General features: G+C 38.3%; 1 protein-coding gene, 1 long non-coding RNA gene and 1 pseudogene across 4 annotated transcripts in view; 2 read left to right on the top strand and 1 right to left on the bottom strand.

Moving 5' to 3' along the window:
• The window catches only part of LOC138752478 (uncharacterized), a 33,916-nt gene extending 18,868 nt beyond the window's left edge, over positions 1-15,048 (bottom strand). The window contains exon 1 of the long non-coding RNA XR_011350676.1: positions 14,823-15,048. This is a non-coding gene — a long non-coding RNA (uncharacterized lncRNA). The remainder of the gene's footprint in view (positions 1-14,822) is intronic.
• The window catches only part of mmel1 (membrane metallo-endopeptidase-like 1), a 77,882-nt gene that overhangs the window by 6,562 nt on the left and 54,127 nt on the right, over positions 1-17,193 (top strand). For 2 of the 3 annotated variants that reach the window (XM_069915302.1, XM_069915301.1), the window contains one exon: positions 15,419-15,582. In XM_069915302.1, the coding sequence (XP_069771403.1) occupies positions 15,429-15,582 (154 nt within the window). In that variant the 5' untranslated portion in view covers positions 15,419-15,428. Of the gene's footprint in view, positions 1-15,014; positions 15,332-15,418; positions 15,583-17,193 lie in introns of those variants that run through there. The other variant, XM_069915300.1, reaches the window with a different exon arrangement.
• LOC138752216 (peptidyl-prolyl cis-trans isomerase FKBP8 pseudogene) lies at positions 9,114-10,342 on the top strand (annotated as a pseudogene).

Genomic DNA, 17,193 nt, shown 5'->3' with positions numbered 1-17,193 from the left:
TTACACATACATTGTGATATTGTACTTTTAATTTAGTTTCCTTTTCTTCATTGTATTGTATTTCTTATAAAAACCAATAAAAAATATTTTAAAAAGATACATAGCCAACATTTTAGGCTTGAGCCCTTCATCAAGGAATGGAAAAATGTCAGCAGATGTCTGAACAAAATGGAGGGGGAGGGGCTGGGGGAGGAGCCCAGTCCCAAAGGCAGGAGGTAACAGATGAATAAGGGTGGGAGGGTGCAGTTGCAAGCAGGGGGCGGGGGGGGGGGAGATGATGGCTCTGAGAATCGAGAGGGAAGGGTTGGAGAGCTATGAGGAAAGAAGACAAAGGGAAGGGAGGGAGAATGAAGAGTAGGTTAGCAGAAACTGGAGGTTGATGTTATTGCCAAATCCAAAATCAGAACCCCAGATCTGACATCCACACCTTAACAGGAGTGTGAATTTGAACGGTGTCTGAAAGGCTTTTAACAGAATCTAATTCTTTGGACACTCCCTTAATAAACCAATCTGTATTAATCCCTTCTGCAGACTTGAACAGGTCTAAATACAATTTTCACTAAAATAGTACATTATAACACGATTTACAGAACGGTAATTCAGTAGCAGAACCATGGTGTAGCAGAGCTCATGACTTGACAACATTTTGATGAAGTCTTGACGAAGGGTTCTGACCCAAAACATAGATAATTCTTCCTCAATTAATGCTGCTGGACTGGCTGAGTTCCTCCAGTAGCTTGTTTTTTTTTGCTCCAGATTGCAGTACTTGCAGTCTCTTGTGGCACCTGTGCCCTATGTTGTTTGGGTCTTGTCTCATAAAAATGTTGACTGCTTCATTTTCTAAGAGTTTTAAACAGAACTGAACATTATGCAATCATAGTGAGCATTCCTACTCTGACCTTGTAATGGAGGAATTTGTCCAGTGATATCCTGGGCTGAGATGATTGACCCCTGATAACCACAGCCACTTCCTGACCAACTGAGTATTTCCAGCAATTTTTGTTTGTATTTTGAATTTCCACCATCTGGAGTTGTTTTATTTCCATACAATATTTGAGATTCCATCCTTTTCCTTTCTGAACACTTACCCATCTGATAACATGAGTACAACAGAATAAAACAGTCACATTTTCCCAAACATGAACAGTTAAATAAAATGTAAACCAACATTAAGTATTTCTAAAGTTAAAGCAAAAGAGAAGATGCAGATGAAGAAGTTTAGAGAGCTTGCACTGACTAGAATTTCATTGAAGAATTTTAGAATTAGATATTAATCTTGGGTTACCTGACCAAAAAAATGCTTACATCCACTTAACATGTTCATGGAGCGATCTACTGTTAAATTTTATATTGTGTTTTAAACAATATTGTAAATATATTCCCATTAAATAGGAGTTGGTATAAATTATAAATTCTAGTACTACTCACTAGGTCTCAAACTGCAGAAGTAAATGTTGAATTTTGAAATCCTTTTAAGCTCTGGGATAAGATTTTGCCTCTGAAAGTCTATAAATTTAACTTCTGGATTTGACATTTATCATGATTGTTTTTTAAAATGTTCTGGAAAGTCATAAAGCTGACAGGGACATTTCTGATTCAACAGGTCCTCAATCAACAGTCACTGCCGAAATAAAATAATCAACATTAAGCTTCAAAGCAATGTATTAGATTCTGGAATACTTCAACAATCTGTGTTTACTGCTTGTCTTGCTATATAGCCCCTGTACAATGATTAAGATTTGTGCAAATTCATTTATTTATTGCACCCATCTTCCAAAAGTTCAAAATAACATTTTAGTCAAATAAATTTGCCAAGAAGGTTCCAAAGTTGATTCCTAATCTGTTTAAATTAAGTTTTGTAAGTGATGTTAATAGGTGAATAGGGACAGCACAAAAAAAGTGAATAATAATCTAATTTCCAATTTTGCCCAGTAGATTTACTCTCATTTGCTCTAGATTAGAGAATCTAAACATAGATTAGTTGACCACTTTGCTCAAAGCCTTAGTTCAATATAAAGGGTGATCCTGAACTTCCAGTTGTCTGTTATTTTAATTAGAACTTAGAACAGTACAGTAGAGGAACAGACTCTATAGTTCACAATGACTACACTGAACCCCTTTCTTGCTATTCCTGATGAACTTTCAGCCTTCTGTGGATGTTGACTGACCCGCTGAGTTACTCCACCATTTAGTGTGTTTCTTTGGTTTTCTAGCATTTGCCAAATTAAACTGTTTTCTGTCTGAATACGAAAAGAATCTCAGGGTTGTATGTGATGTATGTACTCTGACAATAGATTTAAACTGAACTCGATCCATATTCTTCCATTCTAATTATATTCATGTATCTATCTACAAGCCTCTTAAATGATGCTGTTGTATTTGTTTCCAACACCAACCCTGACAGACTTCCAAGCATCTACTACTACTCTGTTTAAAAAAAAAGCTTGCCCCACACATCTCCTTTAAACTTCCCCACTCTCACTTTGATTGCATGTTTCAGATTTATTGTCAGAGTACATACATGACATCACATACAACCCTGAAATACTTTTACATGTGGGCAAAGCAGAATTACCACTGTGCCAGATGGTGGTGGATTCTTGATAATCACTGCTGCTCTTCAACGGCAGCGATCCCCGTAGATGTGCTCAATGATGGGGAGGGTTTTGCCTGTGATGTCCTGGCTTCCTTTTGAAGGGCTTTATGCTCCAGGTTATTGGTGTCTCCAGACCAGTCCATGATGTAGCCAGACAGTACACTTTCCACCACACCTCTGTAGAAACTTCCCAGAGTTTCTGATGTCATACCAAACTTTTGTAATCTCCTGAGGAAGTAAAAGCCCTGATGTGCTTTCTTCATGTAGAGTGTTGGGTCCAGGAAAGATCCTCCAAGATAGTGACTCCCAAGAACCTTAATTTGTTTACCTCTCCACCTTGTCTTCTAGTAGTTTGTGTTAGACTTTGACTTTCTCCTCTATCCATGCCTCATAATTTTATAAAATTCTCCATCTTATTCACATTCTGACCTAAATACTTTGATTTCTTGCAATGTAAACACAAGGAATTAAATTTAATTTTCCTTTTTGGTACGTGGTAGCCAGCAGGACTAGATTCAATTTCAGATAATTAGCCTTCAAAATAGAAGCAGAAAGACTCAGCAGGTCAGGCTGCACCTAGAAGCCTGACGTGTTAACTCTCTATCTCTTTTCACATGAGTAGCCTGACCAATGTCGAGTATTTCCAGCATTCTCTTGAGTTTAGGTTTACTGCAGCTGCAGTCTATTGATTTTGTTGGTTTGTATCAGAGCTGCCAATTCATTTTTTTTGAAAACTATTTATTTAAGAAAATCGTTAATAGAAAAAATATATACAATCTAATAGAAGGGATTTTATAAATAATATATATATATATTGAAAACATTAATGCAAAAAAAAACAAAAAAAGGAAAAAAAATACCCCCTTCCACCCTATCAGCCAGCTCTCTTAAGGAGAGCTAAAAAAAGGAAAAATATATAATACATCAAAGTACATCTAAATGCATATATTCCAAATACGTTAACCAGTTATTGGCAAAAAAAAATTATCATGCAAATTATATGTAATTTTTCCATAACAATACAAACTTTCAATTCATTGTTATATTAATCACTGTGTTACCTTTCCATGTACTTGCTACACATTTTCGAGCTACAGACAGTACTAAATGTACAAATGCAATTTGAAATTTATCAAGCCCTAATCCCTTTAAAGGAACCATGTAAAAAAAAAGATGGATCTAATGGTAACAATGTTATATAATTTTTCCAAAATTAACCTAATTTCTTCCCAAAATGGTTGTACATAAACACAAGACCAAACAGCGTGTAAAAAAAAAAAAGTACCAGCACATATACCACATCTAAAACAAGAATCCGAATTACTAAAATCGTATTTTTTCAATTTCTCTGGAGTTAAATATAACTGATGTAAAAAAAATTATAATTGACCATTCCGTACTGTACATTTATCAATTTAGTTACACTATCGTAGCACATATCTGCCCAATAATCTTCGGGAAAAACAAAAGCTAAATCATTTTCCCACTTAAGCTTAGACTTCTCCCATTCCGGTTTATCCATATTGTCTTGTAACACTTGATACATAACAGAAATATATCCCTTTTTTGGTTTTGAAGAAATCAAAGATTCAAATTCCGTCAATACAGGTCAAGTCGTCTCTCTACCATACATGTCTTTCACCAAAGCTCAAATTTGATAATAAACAAACAATTTTCAGCAATATCAAAACATTCCCTTAATTGATTAAAGGAAGGAAATTGTCCTTCTACAAAACAATCCTGCAATATCTTTATACCCTTAAAATCCCAACTCTTGAAATAATTAAATATTGAAAAAGGAATAAGCTGATTATTATATAATGGGGTTAAAATTGACAATTTACCTTTTGATCCTAAAATCTTATTTCTTTTAGCCCACACCTTTAATAAATGCTTTAATATCAGCATATTATATTCCTGCAACAAATTTATATTCTATCGATATATAAATTGACGCACCTCAATTTCAGAAATGCAAGCCATCTCAACTTTTGCCCAACTTGGGGGTTGGTCCAAATCCATCAATCTACTAATAAATTTCAACTGGGCTGCTTCATAATAATTTTGAAAATGAGGTCATTGAAGCCCACTTAACGCATATTTCCAAGTAAGTTTATATAACGCTACCCATGATAATTTACCTTTCCATAAAAATTCTCTCATGGCTTTATTTAAATCCTGAAAAAATCCCTTTGAAAGAGGACACGGTATTGATTAAAGTAAGTATTGAATTTGAGGAAAAATATTTGTCTTAATACAATTAACTTGACCAATTAAAGTTAATGGGAGATCTTTCCATTTTATTAAATCTGCTTTAATCTTTTTTAGTAAAGGAACATAATTTAACTTGTATAAAGATTGATGATCAGCATTTACAATTATTCCTAAATATTTAATTTTATCAGATCATTTCAATTTTATAATATCTTTATATTCTGAATAATCTCCATCTCCAACTGGCAAAATTTCACTCTTATTTCAATCAACCTTATATCCAGATAATGTTCCAAATTGCAATAAACATTCCTGCAGATGCAGCAATGATCGTTCTGGGTCTGTCAAATATATCAAAACATCATCTGCAAATGAGCTAATCTTATATTTTTCATCCATAACTCTCATCCCTCTTATCTGTTATTTTGTCTTATTGTTTGAGCTAATGGTTCAATAGCCAATGCAAACAAGGCTGGTGACAATGGACATCCTTTTGGAATCAAACGTGTCAATTTGAACGGTAATGAAACTTGACCATTTGTCACCTCGCTGGCAATCGGGTTTGTATATAAAGCTTTAACCCAACCAATTTTAAAAAAGGGCCAAATTTAAACTTCTCCAACACCTTAAAAAAAAATTCCCATTCAACCCTTTCAAAGGCTTTTTCCGCATCAAGCGCAACCACCATTGGATGGTTGGGCTGCTGTCGATATGCATTGACCAAAGTAATCAATCGAAGGATATTATTTGATGCATTTCTATTCTGAATAAAACCTGTTTGGTCAATATGTATCAATTTAGGTAAATACTTAGCAAGTCTATTTGCTTACACTTTTGCTATAATTTTATAGTCTACATTCAGTAGAGAAATAGGTCTATATGAAGACACTTACAACGGATCTCTTTTTTTTCGGAATTACAGTAATTAAAGCACTGGAGCAAGATTCCAGTAACTCGTGCTCTTCAGTTACTTGTTATAATACATCCTCAAACACAGAGGATAAATCTTCATAAAAAATTTTGTAAAATTCCACAGAAAATCTGTCGTTCCCTCGGTGACTTTCCATTTGGCATCTCCTGTATAGCTTCCTTAATCTCAAATTCTGTAAATGGAGCTTCCAATTCCACAACATCTTCCTCCTTTAATGCTGGTAATGTTAATTTAGATAAATAAGATTCAATAACACCACTATCCTGTTTCCCCTCAGTATATATAAATGTTGATAAAATGAATAAAACTGGTCATTAATTTCCTGAGGTTTATAGGTAACTATTGAATTATTTTTAACAGCATTAATAATCCGTGAAACCTCTTCAGTCTTTAACTGCCATGCAAGTACTTTGTGCTCTCTCACCCAACTCATAATAATGCTGCTTAGATCGATTAATTAAACACTCAAACTGATAAGTTTGCAATGTGTTATAATGTAGTTTTAAATTAGCCAAAACTAATTTTTTATCTTGTCACATCTTTCTGAAATTCCTTCTCCAATTCAGCTATTTGTTTCTCCAGCTCTAAACTCTCTGCCATATACTGTTTCTTAACTTTAGTAGCATAACTAATAATCTGCCCTCTTAAATAAGCTTTTAGTGATCTCATAACACAAAACGACTATCTACAAAATTATCATTCTCAGTCAAGAACAAAGTGATCTTTAATAAAGGTAACAAACTCTTTTTTTCAACAACATTGTGTTAAATCTCCATCTATAAGATGAATGTATCACTTCTGAACTTATACAAGAAAAAAATAATAAAGAATGGTCCGATATAACCCTACTTTTATATTCCACCTGTAATATTCTTCCTTGTAAATGTGCCGATACAAAAAAAAAATTCTGGAAAATGAGTCATGTCGAGATGAATAAAAGGAAAAATCCTTCTCTGAAGGATTGACCTTTCTCCAAATATCCACCAAATTTAAGTCTTTCATCAAGGCTCCAATTTGTATCGCCATCTTTGATTTCTTTATACTTTTTGGAGATCTATCTAATAAAGGATCCAGAACACAATTGAAATCTCCCCCAACTAAAATATTTTCATTAGCCTGATTTAACAACAAAAAAGCATCAGAAATAAAATGCTCATCATCTACGTTAGGTGCATAAACATTAAGCAAAGTCCAAGATTAAGCAAAAATTTTACAATTCACGCTTAAAACCCTCCCAGCATTTTCTTCCATAGATGGTAATTCAAAAGGCAAATTCTTATGAATTAAAATCACTACACCTCTTGCCTTCGAATTAAATTAAGAAGATACATGACCAACCCAATCTCTCTTCAATTTGAGATGTTCTTTTTCAGTCATATGTGTTTCTTGCAAAAAAAAGCAATATCAATTTTCAATTTCTTAACACAAGCCAAAACTCTTTTTCGCTTAATTGGATTATTTAACCCCTAAACATTAAAAGTTGCAAATTTCAGATTAGACATCCCTACAAATTAACAATATAATCACTCACTACAAATCGCTCCCCTTATAATATCTTAAAATCACTTCCCATTTTTTAAATAAAATAAAAAATTTCCAAAACAACATTTTTTATTTAAAAAAAAACTACCCTAAGGTAGTAACACCCAAAAAAACCTGGGTGTGGTAAACCCCACAAGTGGCAGATATCAAAGATTTCAGTGCCATCCACCCCCCCCCCCCCCAGCCAGAAATATGTTATTCACATCAACATAATCAAATATAATAAATATATTCAACCATTGACCCCAATCCCAATGGTTGTTCCGGGTCTTCAATGTCAATAAGACTTTGAGTTAATACTTCTTTCTTTCCATTCTTCCCATTTCTCCCATTCTTCCCATTACCATTTTCATTTGTCTTCCTTTTAGGCGATGGAGGCTAAAATCGACCATTTCCTCGCAACTCTGGTAGTGAATTAGCAAAGATTAATGCATCATGGTCATTTTCAAAAAATTGAGATTGAAAATTACCATAAAAGACTTTTAACACTGCAGGGTAATGAAAAGAAAATTTGTAACCCTTCCGCCACAACACTTCTTTAGCCGAATTGAATTCCTGACATTGCCTAATAATCTCCTGACTCAGATCTGCATTTTTTTAAAAAACTTATTTTGAGTCATCATTGGAGATTGACTTTGTCGGGTCTTCTGCGCCGCCAACCGTAGTATCATTTCTCTATCCTGATATTTCAGACAACAAATTAAAGCCACCCTTGGCAGTTGTCCCAGAAGCAGTTTCCTCCGCAACGCTCTATGAACTCAGTCCAACTCTAGGTCTTCTGAAAAAAAATTCCTTGCCCAACATCTCGGGAATCCATTTCTTTAAAAAATTTATTGGATTGGAATCTTCAATATCTTCTGGAAAATCCACAAGCTTCACATTATTTCTTTGACTTTGATTTTCCAGTGCATCAAGTTTTTTTAATAATTCCTTCTTCTGAATTCCCCAATCCACAAAAGAATCTTCCACTTTCTCCATTTTTTCCTTATTACATTCAACCTGATTTTTACATTCAAATAAAGCTGTTTCAATTTTTAAAAAAAATTTTTGTACTGTATCCACTGATTTGATACATTTATTAACATCACTCATAACTGCAGTCATATCTTCAGACATATTATTCATTTTAGTTGTCATTTCCAAAAAATTCTTGAGTCATTTGTTTAAACATATTGTCCATTTGATAAGCAATCCCTTCCAAAACAGCACACGTAGACTCAATTCCAGATTCCAGTGCCTCTTTTTGAGGCCTACCTTCTCTAGTTCCCACTCCCAGTTGCTCCTGCATGCTGCCCAGTAAAGGTCAGTCTTCTTCCTCTTCAAATGTCGTCAGTCCCTTTCCAGTGCGGCTGTGGGCCTGAACACCCTACGATGGCACCCTGACCACGTCGGGATGCTGCCGCTCAGGCCCCCCCACAACCCACACCCGATCCAACAAAGTCCCGAACCCTAGAGGCACCATGCATGCCCAGTAACGCAAGGGAATGTGCAGGTCCGGCTTCCAACGCCATTCTGCATGTCCACGGCCCATCCGACAGCAGTGCAGGCTCACGGGCTCCTCTCTTGGCACCAATTGAGCTCGTCATTGAACCGGTGCCATCTTGCGAAGGCAGGATTGGTGCCATCATCATACTCAGCTGGGCAGGGGTCCTCTGTGCCTTTGGAACTCCCAAAATCAACTCCGTGGCTTCAGTTAAGCAGGTAGGCCTGAATTCTTCAGCACTCTTAAAAGGTAGTTTCTTCTGCAATTGAGTTTTCTTTTTTTTTTTTACATAGTAGCCATTGTAACCCACTAATGTTCCAAAAAATAAAAATACGGAGTGAGGAGCGGAACCAAGGAGGGTTTTGATCAAGAATGGATGAGATGAGCTGGGGATCTCAGGAAGCCGCCGGAGATACAAATTTGCAAGCACTAGAAATCAAGCAGGGTGACCCTCCACTCACGCCTTCACTCCTAGCAAGTGGTGATGACATCGAGAGCCCTAATGGTGACACAGATGAGGACAATTCTAATGATCCCCCATCTCTGGAAGACATTGGGTTCTCCAAGGAGCCTGAGGTCCTGGGTGATGATCAGAAAAGTTCAGAACCCAACAGCGGTGAGGCACAAGATGAAGCAAGAAGCCTGGACAGTTCCCACAATCCTGATGAGGAATAGATGCAGGTTCTTGGAAATGAACTGCTGAGGAAGAAAGTTCTGGTAGCGTCAGAATCAGGAGCCAAGACCACAAAAAGAACAGAATGTAACAGTGTGGCTGAAGATGACACTGGAGGATGGAACAGAGGTAGAGGACGATCACTCCCTCACTTTCACAGTGGGCGATGGGAATGTTATCCAGGCATTGGATCTTTGCATCCAGTTGATGGACCCAGGGGAAGTGGCATTAATTATATCTGATGCCAAGTGTGCCTATGGCTGTTTGGGCAGCTCCCAGCCTATAGTTCCCACAAGTGCCACTGTGCACATTGAGGTCCAGCTTCTCTCAGTGAACGATTACCCAGATATTGAACTCCTGCCGGGGAAAGAAAGGCTACTACTGACCAATAAGAAAAGAGAGCGAGGGAATGCCTACTTTGTCCGGAATGAGTACATCTTTGCAATCAATTCGTATGACATCGCCCTCAATATTTTAAACTCAAGCTCCAAAGTTGAATTTTCACCAGAGGAAGAGCAGGAGATGCTGGATGTGAAGGTGAAATGTCTAAATAAATCCTCAAATGCAGCTCTCAAGCAGCAACCCAACAATATCAAATCACTCTTTAGAAAAGGGAAGGTCCTGACCTTGCAGGGTGAATACACAGAGGCTATACTAGTTCTGGAACAAGCTGTAAGACTACAGCCATCAAACAAGGCAATTCAGGCCGAACTCTCCCAGCTGCTGAGGAAGCAATCTGAGCAGCGGTCCTTGGTGCAGGAAATGTGCTGGAAGATGCTCATGGATATGGCTATACCCCCTCTCTCCTCAGCATCTCGATTCTCATGGAGTATTCCAAGGAAGTGGCTGTTTGGAGCAACCATGGTGGCGGTCCGAGATGTGGATGTTGCTGCAAGAAATTGACCAAATATCCTGTTGGGATGTGTCCACACCAAAATTCAACAGGACCTCACCAGTGCTAAACATTGTGACCTTCCCCCAACCCACAACATTCTGAACCTCCTATTGCTTCAGGTATTGTACAGAAAATCAATGGACTCCAACCACCCCTTCCTTTACCATACTTGAGACAAAATGTCCAAGTGGAGCACATAGTGATTATAGATTGGTTTATATTATAACACTGATTGGATTTAATTTATTTCTTGGGGTGGCTTAAATAAAATTTATGCAAAATGTTTATATAATTATAATAAATGTTTATATTGAAAAAAAAACATTTTTAATCACTTCTATAAACTTTTAAAACTGGTACTTAAAAAACTAGCTGAGGAAGGATGGGATCACATGTTTGTCCTCTACGCCATCCTGTCACGCCCCACCCCCCCCACCCCCCCAAGCTGCCAATTCTTGTGCTATGTCATTGACTTGCAACATTAGCTAACCTTTTCTCCCTCTGCAGATGCTACTTGACCTATTGAGGGGGAAAAAAGTTCAACACTATTTTATTTCAGGTTTCCAGAAACTGCTATGTTCTGCATCTTTTTTTTTCTCTTTTGGGGCTCCTCCAGACAAATCAGCCTTCATCGCCGAATCTAGGACATCTTTAACAGTTGATGTGAAATCTGATTCTGTCTTTCTCCTCCATAACAAAGGCATTGTCTTCATTTCCACCCCTCCCCCCTCTTTGCAACTTAAAGTACTTTTACAAATTCTGTTGCGTCCATTGACATAACATATTAATTCTGATTTTTCTCATTACAGATGCTGACTTCCTGCAGGCTAGTTTTAAAGTCAGTAAAGATATTGCTCCTCATTATAATGCACTAAAATTCCATGTTAAATTCAATAGTGTAATAATCATACCTATTCAAATCAATTAAAATGTAGATGAGATTCTAAAGAGCAACCGTCAGTACACTTCAGAAAGAAAATATAAGGTATAAAAGGAAATTTCTTTGGAATAGTTGACTAAACAAAATATTTAAAATGATTTTGAGGTAGAGTACAATATAGTCCTTTTTATTTATTCATTCATGAGAAGTGGATGTGAGAATACCCATCCAACACTGAAGAAATCGTTCATTGAATCGGCACATTGATGGTTCTAGAATCACGCTGCTCTCACTGCTGCAGTCGAAGTTCTCATCGGTTTCAGAAGGGCATCAATCATCCTGGTACCCAAGAAGAGCCGATGGAGCTCCCTCAATGACTATCGTCCAGTAGCTCTCGCACCTCCTGTGAGGAAATGCTTTGAGAGGCTGGTCATGGCCAGAATTAACATGTATCTAAATGAAGGTCTGGACTCGCTGCTTTTCACCGACAGTCACATTGCTTCACAGCTCTCCACTCTGCTCTGGATCACCTAGACAACAGCAACTCGTACACTGCAGCCGCTGACACCATGGTTGTTGGCAGAATCACAGACAGGAATGAGGAAGCATAAAGGAGGGAGATATATCAGCTCATTAAGTAGTGTCACAAGAACAACCTTCCACTTAACATGAGCAAAACCAAGGAGATGATTGTGGATTTCAGGAGAACACAACCCAGTCCTCATCAAGGGGTCAGCAGTGGAGTGGATCAAGAACTTCAAATCCCTGAAGATCTGTCCTGGGGCCTCCACATCGGGGCAATCATGAAGAAGGCTCACCAGTGGCTATACTTTGTGAGGAATTTGAAGAGATTTAGTATGTCACAAAGGCTCAAATGTCTACAGGTGTACCATGGAGAGCATTCTGTGATTGCATCACTGGTATGGAGGTGCCAACACTCAGCACAAGGAAAAAAACTCCAGGGGGTTGTTAACTCGGCCTGCGACGTCATAGGCACCAAACCATGTCTTCACTCCAAGGTCATCAAGGGGCAGTGCCTTAAGAAAGCAGCCTCTATCATCAAGGACCCCTGCCACCCAGGCCAGGCCCTCTTCAATCTGCTATCATTGTGAAAAAGGTACAGGAGTCTGAAGACGAGCACTCAACAACATAAAGACAGTCTCTTCCCCTCCGCCATCGAATTTCTGAATGAACAATGAACCACAGACACTATCTCTTCTTGTCTTTTTCTTGCTCTATTTTTATTTTGAAATATATTAATGTTTGGACTGTGACGCTGCTGCAAAACCATGAATTTCATGATATGTTCATGACAATAAATTCCGATTCTATTGTGCAGGTCAGAATGAATGGTTAGAGATAGTATTCTGCAGATGCTAGAATCTGGAGCAAAAAAAACCAATGCTACTGAAACTCTGGGCTGCATTTGTAAATTGTTGACATTCTGGGTGGACATAGTGGAAAGGGAAGATGGCCAGTGTAAAAGAGGAGAGGATGAGATAGAGGCCAAGAAGGGGTAAATGATAATGTGCAGAAGGAGCAAGATTGGCAGCTTCTCTTCCCTAAAGATCATTAGTTAAAATAAAATCCATTTTGGTCACTACAATCTGGTAGTTTCATTTTAATGTGACTGAGGCATGTTTATCGATGCAGTGACATGACAAATTTAGTGTTATTAACTAGTGTTGAATTTCCAGGCAATAATGTTTTATTAGAATTCGAGGGAGTGTAGCATTTTTGGAAATGCTGTCATTCCAGCAAAATTTTATATCAAGGATGATTATTTTCCTATTAAAGATGTCATGGCTCTGTTTAAAGAACAGGGAGTTATCCTGTTATGAACAACTTTGTAGTCAATGCCATGAAAAAGATGATCAAGTTTATGGGATCCAATTTTTTTCCCAATAGATCAAAGGTGGTCCTGGGGTTGTAAAGTGTTTTGAAACAACCACAGAAATGTATTTCAGAACAAATGCATGTATCAGGGAATCTACCTTTCTAATACTAGATAGGCTTTTGATTCAAATGTTATAAAACACAGTTATTATGTCAATGCAAGAAATTACACCCAGCTACAAACAAACTCAAAGGTTTTGCCTTGTAATTTAATTTATCAGCAGTCTTTTTGTGTAATTTGGCTTCAGACAGAATCAGACTTGATTGTCATGAACATGTGAAATTCATTCTTTTATGGCAGCATCACAGTGTAAACATTCCCATAATCATTCTGCAGGTTTTTTTTTGTCCTGTGCATTGGCACCTCTGTTCCAGACATTGAGGCAACCAGTCAGAAGGCTCTGCATGGTGGACTTGTAGAAGCTTTCAAGAGCCTTCAGTGACGTACTGAATCTCCTCAAACTCTTCACAAAGTATGGCCGCTGGTGAGCCGCCTTCGTAATTGCATCGACATGGAAGGTTCAGGACAGATTCTCAGAGATGGGAATTCCCAATACCTGGGAATTTGTCCTTCTTCACCCTCTCCAATGCTGACCACTCCATGAGGACTTCTGACTTCCCCCTGAAATCCACAATCATCTCTTGTTTTGCTAACAAGGTTGTTGTCGTTCTTCCCATTTATTTCCATAGTCGGCATCACTCTAAACCCTCTATTTGGAAGTTTAGGTGCTCCAGTCTCACTCCAGAGAATAATCTAGGTCCCAAAGACTAGAGGAGGAAGCAGACCACCCAGATTGGGATGTTCATCCTTAACTTTCCCTGCGCCCCACATTAGGCATGAAGTACTCTGTGGCATTTAAAAGAACAGAAAAGTTTTACCTGCCGCTTACTAAAAATTGATCTTCACACACAACAAAATTAAATGATTTGCTCAGTTTTTTTTTTGAAACCTGGTTGGTGTAAGATGCCCGTTATATCTTCTGCACCAAAACCGGGGAGGGGGGATGTGTGTGTTTGGGGGTGGGGGAGTTTGTGACAGACATCCGCTGGAAGCTGAAAATCCTGGCTGCGGTGTCTCAAAAAGACAGTACCTCCAATTATGCGGCGCTCCCTCGGTATTTGGGCTGGAGCGTCATCAGCGTCCAGTCAGGGTTTTCAAAGTGAGCTCCACGTTTCCTGAAATATCCTCCCGCTGGCCGAATTTTCTCTTTCTTTACCGAAAGAATATTGACTCGGGCTTTTTAACTGCAAACTTAATTGGGGAATTTAATTCACAAATTGATTCTTTTTGGAACCTTGAGCAAAAAGTATCATCTGGGACAACGTGAAATGCGGTTACTTGTTAAATGAGTTCCAAGAGGGTCAGATATGATGCCTAATGATGTTTTTGCAGCAACATTTACCAGAAATATCATCCTGTTAGTTGCTCTTTGAATGGACGTTTAATCTGTTTACTTGCACTTAGGCGATTTGCGTTGGAAATTGACTCAAGATGTGCCCACTCCACATTGAACTGAACACCGCCTGGACATCTAATCACCAATAATAATCAATTTTGTTTTGCCTTCTTTAAAATGCCGCATTTTGATCGGCCGCCCATTCCTTTTCCCCCCCAAAAAACTTACTGAAACTGCATTGCAGTGATCGCTTCTCACACGGCAGCGTAGCAAGAGGAGTGGTTCGGGACAGGGAATGAATGAAACGGAACTGACCAGTGTGGAAGCGTGAGGCCGGATCTGGAGCACGGCCAGATCCTTTTTCTCTCTTGTTCCTCATTCTTCCATTGCTGGTGGCTGAGAGTTACACCAAGAAGCCGTGAATCCATGAAGGAATGACTGCTCTTATCCTGCTCCCCCCTTCTCCTGCAGAAGCAATCTCAGGAATGAATGCGTCTGGCAAATTTCTCTCACTGACTTGATAGATACGTGCGAGCCGGAGTATTCCTTCAGACTGCAGTGCCCCATGTCGACCTCTTACCATTTGAACCACAAGACCCTGCCCTTCAAAGTTCCCGTTCCAAAGTTGGGCGGTGTGTTCCATTCGTTCAGATTCCCCTTGTCACTGCTCTTGGTTTGAGAGAACATAACATTCAATGGTGTCGGCAGCCCCTTTCCGCTATCAGGTTCCGCGGATCCATAAGAAAGGCTGCCCATCGATAACAAATTGTGGGATTTTTCCATGGGATATCCATAAAGATGGAAGATCAAACCAAAGTCCAGATGTAAAATAGTTCTGTTATTTGATACTATTGCAGTTTTCTATTATATTCGCTGCTTGTTGTGTAACTGCATCCGCTGTTTTCGTCTAGAATTACCATAATGGGCAAGTCAGAAAGCCAGATGGATATCGTCGAGAAATCAACAAAATTAATGAAGAAAAGTTGGACCTTCGTTGAAATTACACTTAGTGTGTTACTCCTGCTCATGACAAGCACCGTGATAGCGTTAGTTGTGTTGTACACAACTCAAAGAGGTAGGGAAACACCTTGTTATAAGCTGGTCGATATTACAAACGGCTCTGCCAGAGGAGACTAATCTTTGAAACTTCAGATGGCAATGGAATCATTCGCTTCAGTTTATTTGAATGACTTGGGGGTTGTGGCCATAATTGGGAAGGCCTGTATTTTCTGCCTAAAGATTGTAGTGGTCTTTCTGCTGTTGCAATTTTCTTTGTAGCATTTATTTACTGGGCCAGTGTAGAAAAGAGTTGATATTGGAAACTTCTGATGTGTGGCAGATTCTTAGTTTATCTCTTTAACTATGTTTAGGGAGCGGGCACTAGAGTGGCTACAAGTAATCTGGATCCTACAAATTGTGTATGGATGTGATTTGCATAGTATCAGTATCTGTGGGGCCATAATCAGATGTGGCACCCAACTCTGATGTAAAAGCATCTCGGATCAAGTGCCAATTTAGAGACTTCTCGGTCCATGACTGAAGGAATGCTGCACCATGAGAGATGTTAATGTTGATCTCGAGGCCTCATGTGTTCCTTTAAGAGGGTGTAAAAAAAAAAGTCCTGCAGCACTATTTCTAGAGAGCAGTCAAAATATCTATTGTTCAGCATAATATTTATTCTTTAATTGACAAAAGGAGCTGGTCGTTATCATAATGCCATTTGTAAAATGTGTAACGTGCTTCTTGCACGATAGGAGTAGCTACATTCAGGAGTACCAGATCAATGTTTTTGTTGCTTCTGATGAATAAACGTGAGCAAGTTAGCGGGATACTTGAAGATGTTAGAGAATGGTTAAACTATAAACCTTTAATCAATGTGGGTTAGGGGTATGGAAGGAAAATGAACACAATCACAGGCTCTAACTATGCACAGTTAACATTACTCCTAAAGTGATTTTGAAAATCAATATATCTCAATTCAATGTATAATAAGCATTTTAGGTCAAAGACCCTTTGTAAAATCTAGGCGAGAAAATAAGTCGGATTTAGATTGTGGAGCCGTTGGATAGGACAAAAAGAATATTTCTGATGGAGTGAGGCCAGGGTTGCCATGGGGATAAGTTGTAGAGATCATTTGCTTGATGGGTTAATTGAAGGCAGTTATATATATATACATATATATATATATATATAAATAAACACACACACACACACACAATTAGCTCTTAAATTTTCGGTTCTGAATTTTCATGTAGCTTCATTATTAACTTTGTTTAATATAAATTAATTTGTTTGTTTTATTTCAATTTTCTAAGTATTTTGTCACAAAATCTATATCTGCGGCCCTTTGATCTCCAATTTTCTTCCACTGTATGTGGTCTATATGGATTTTAGTAAGGCATTTGACAAGGTCCCCATGATAGGCTCATTCAGAAAATTATAAGGCATGGGATGCATGGAACCTTGACTGTGTGGATTCAGAATTGTCTTGACTGGAAAGGAGAGAGTAAACTGATTCTGCCTAGAGGTCAGTGACTAGTGGTGTTCCACGGGGTTCTATCTGGGACTCCTGCTCTTTGTGATTTTTATAAGTGACCTGGACAAAGAGGTTTGCAGAAGACAAAAAAGTTGGAGGTGTGGTGGATAGTGCAGAAGGATGTCTTGGATACAACAGGATGCAGACAGG

The sequence above is a fragment of the Narcine bancroftii genome, chromosome 2, assembly GCF_036971445.1.
Source record: "Narcine bancroftii isolate sNarBan1 chromosome 2, sNarBan1.hap1, whole genome shotgun sequence".
Lineage (NCBI taxonomy): Eukaryota > Metazoa > Chordata > Chondrichthyes > Torpediniformes > Narcinidae > Narcine > Narcine bancroftii.
This window is presented reverse-complemented; position numbering and strand designations above follow the sequence as displayed.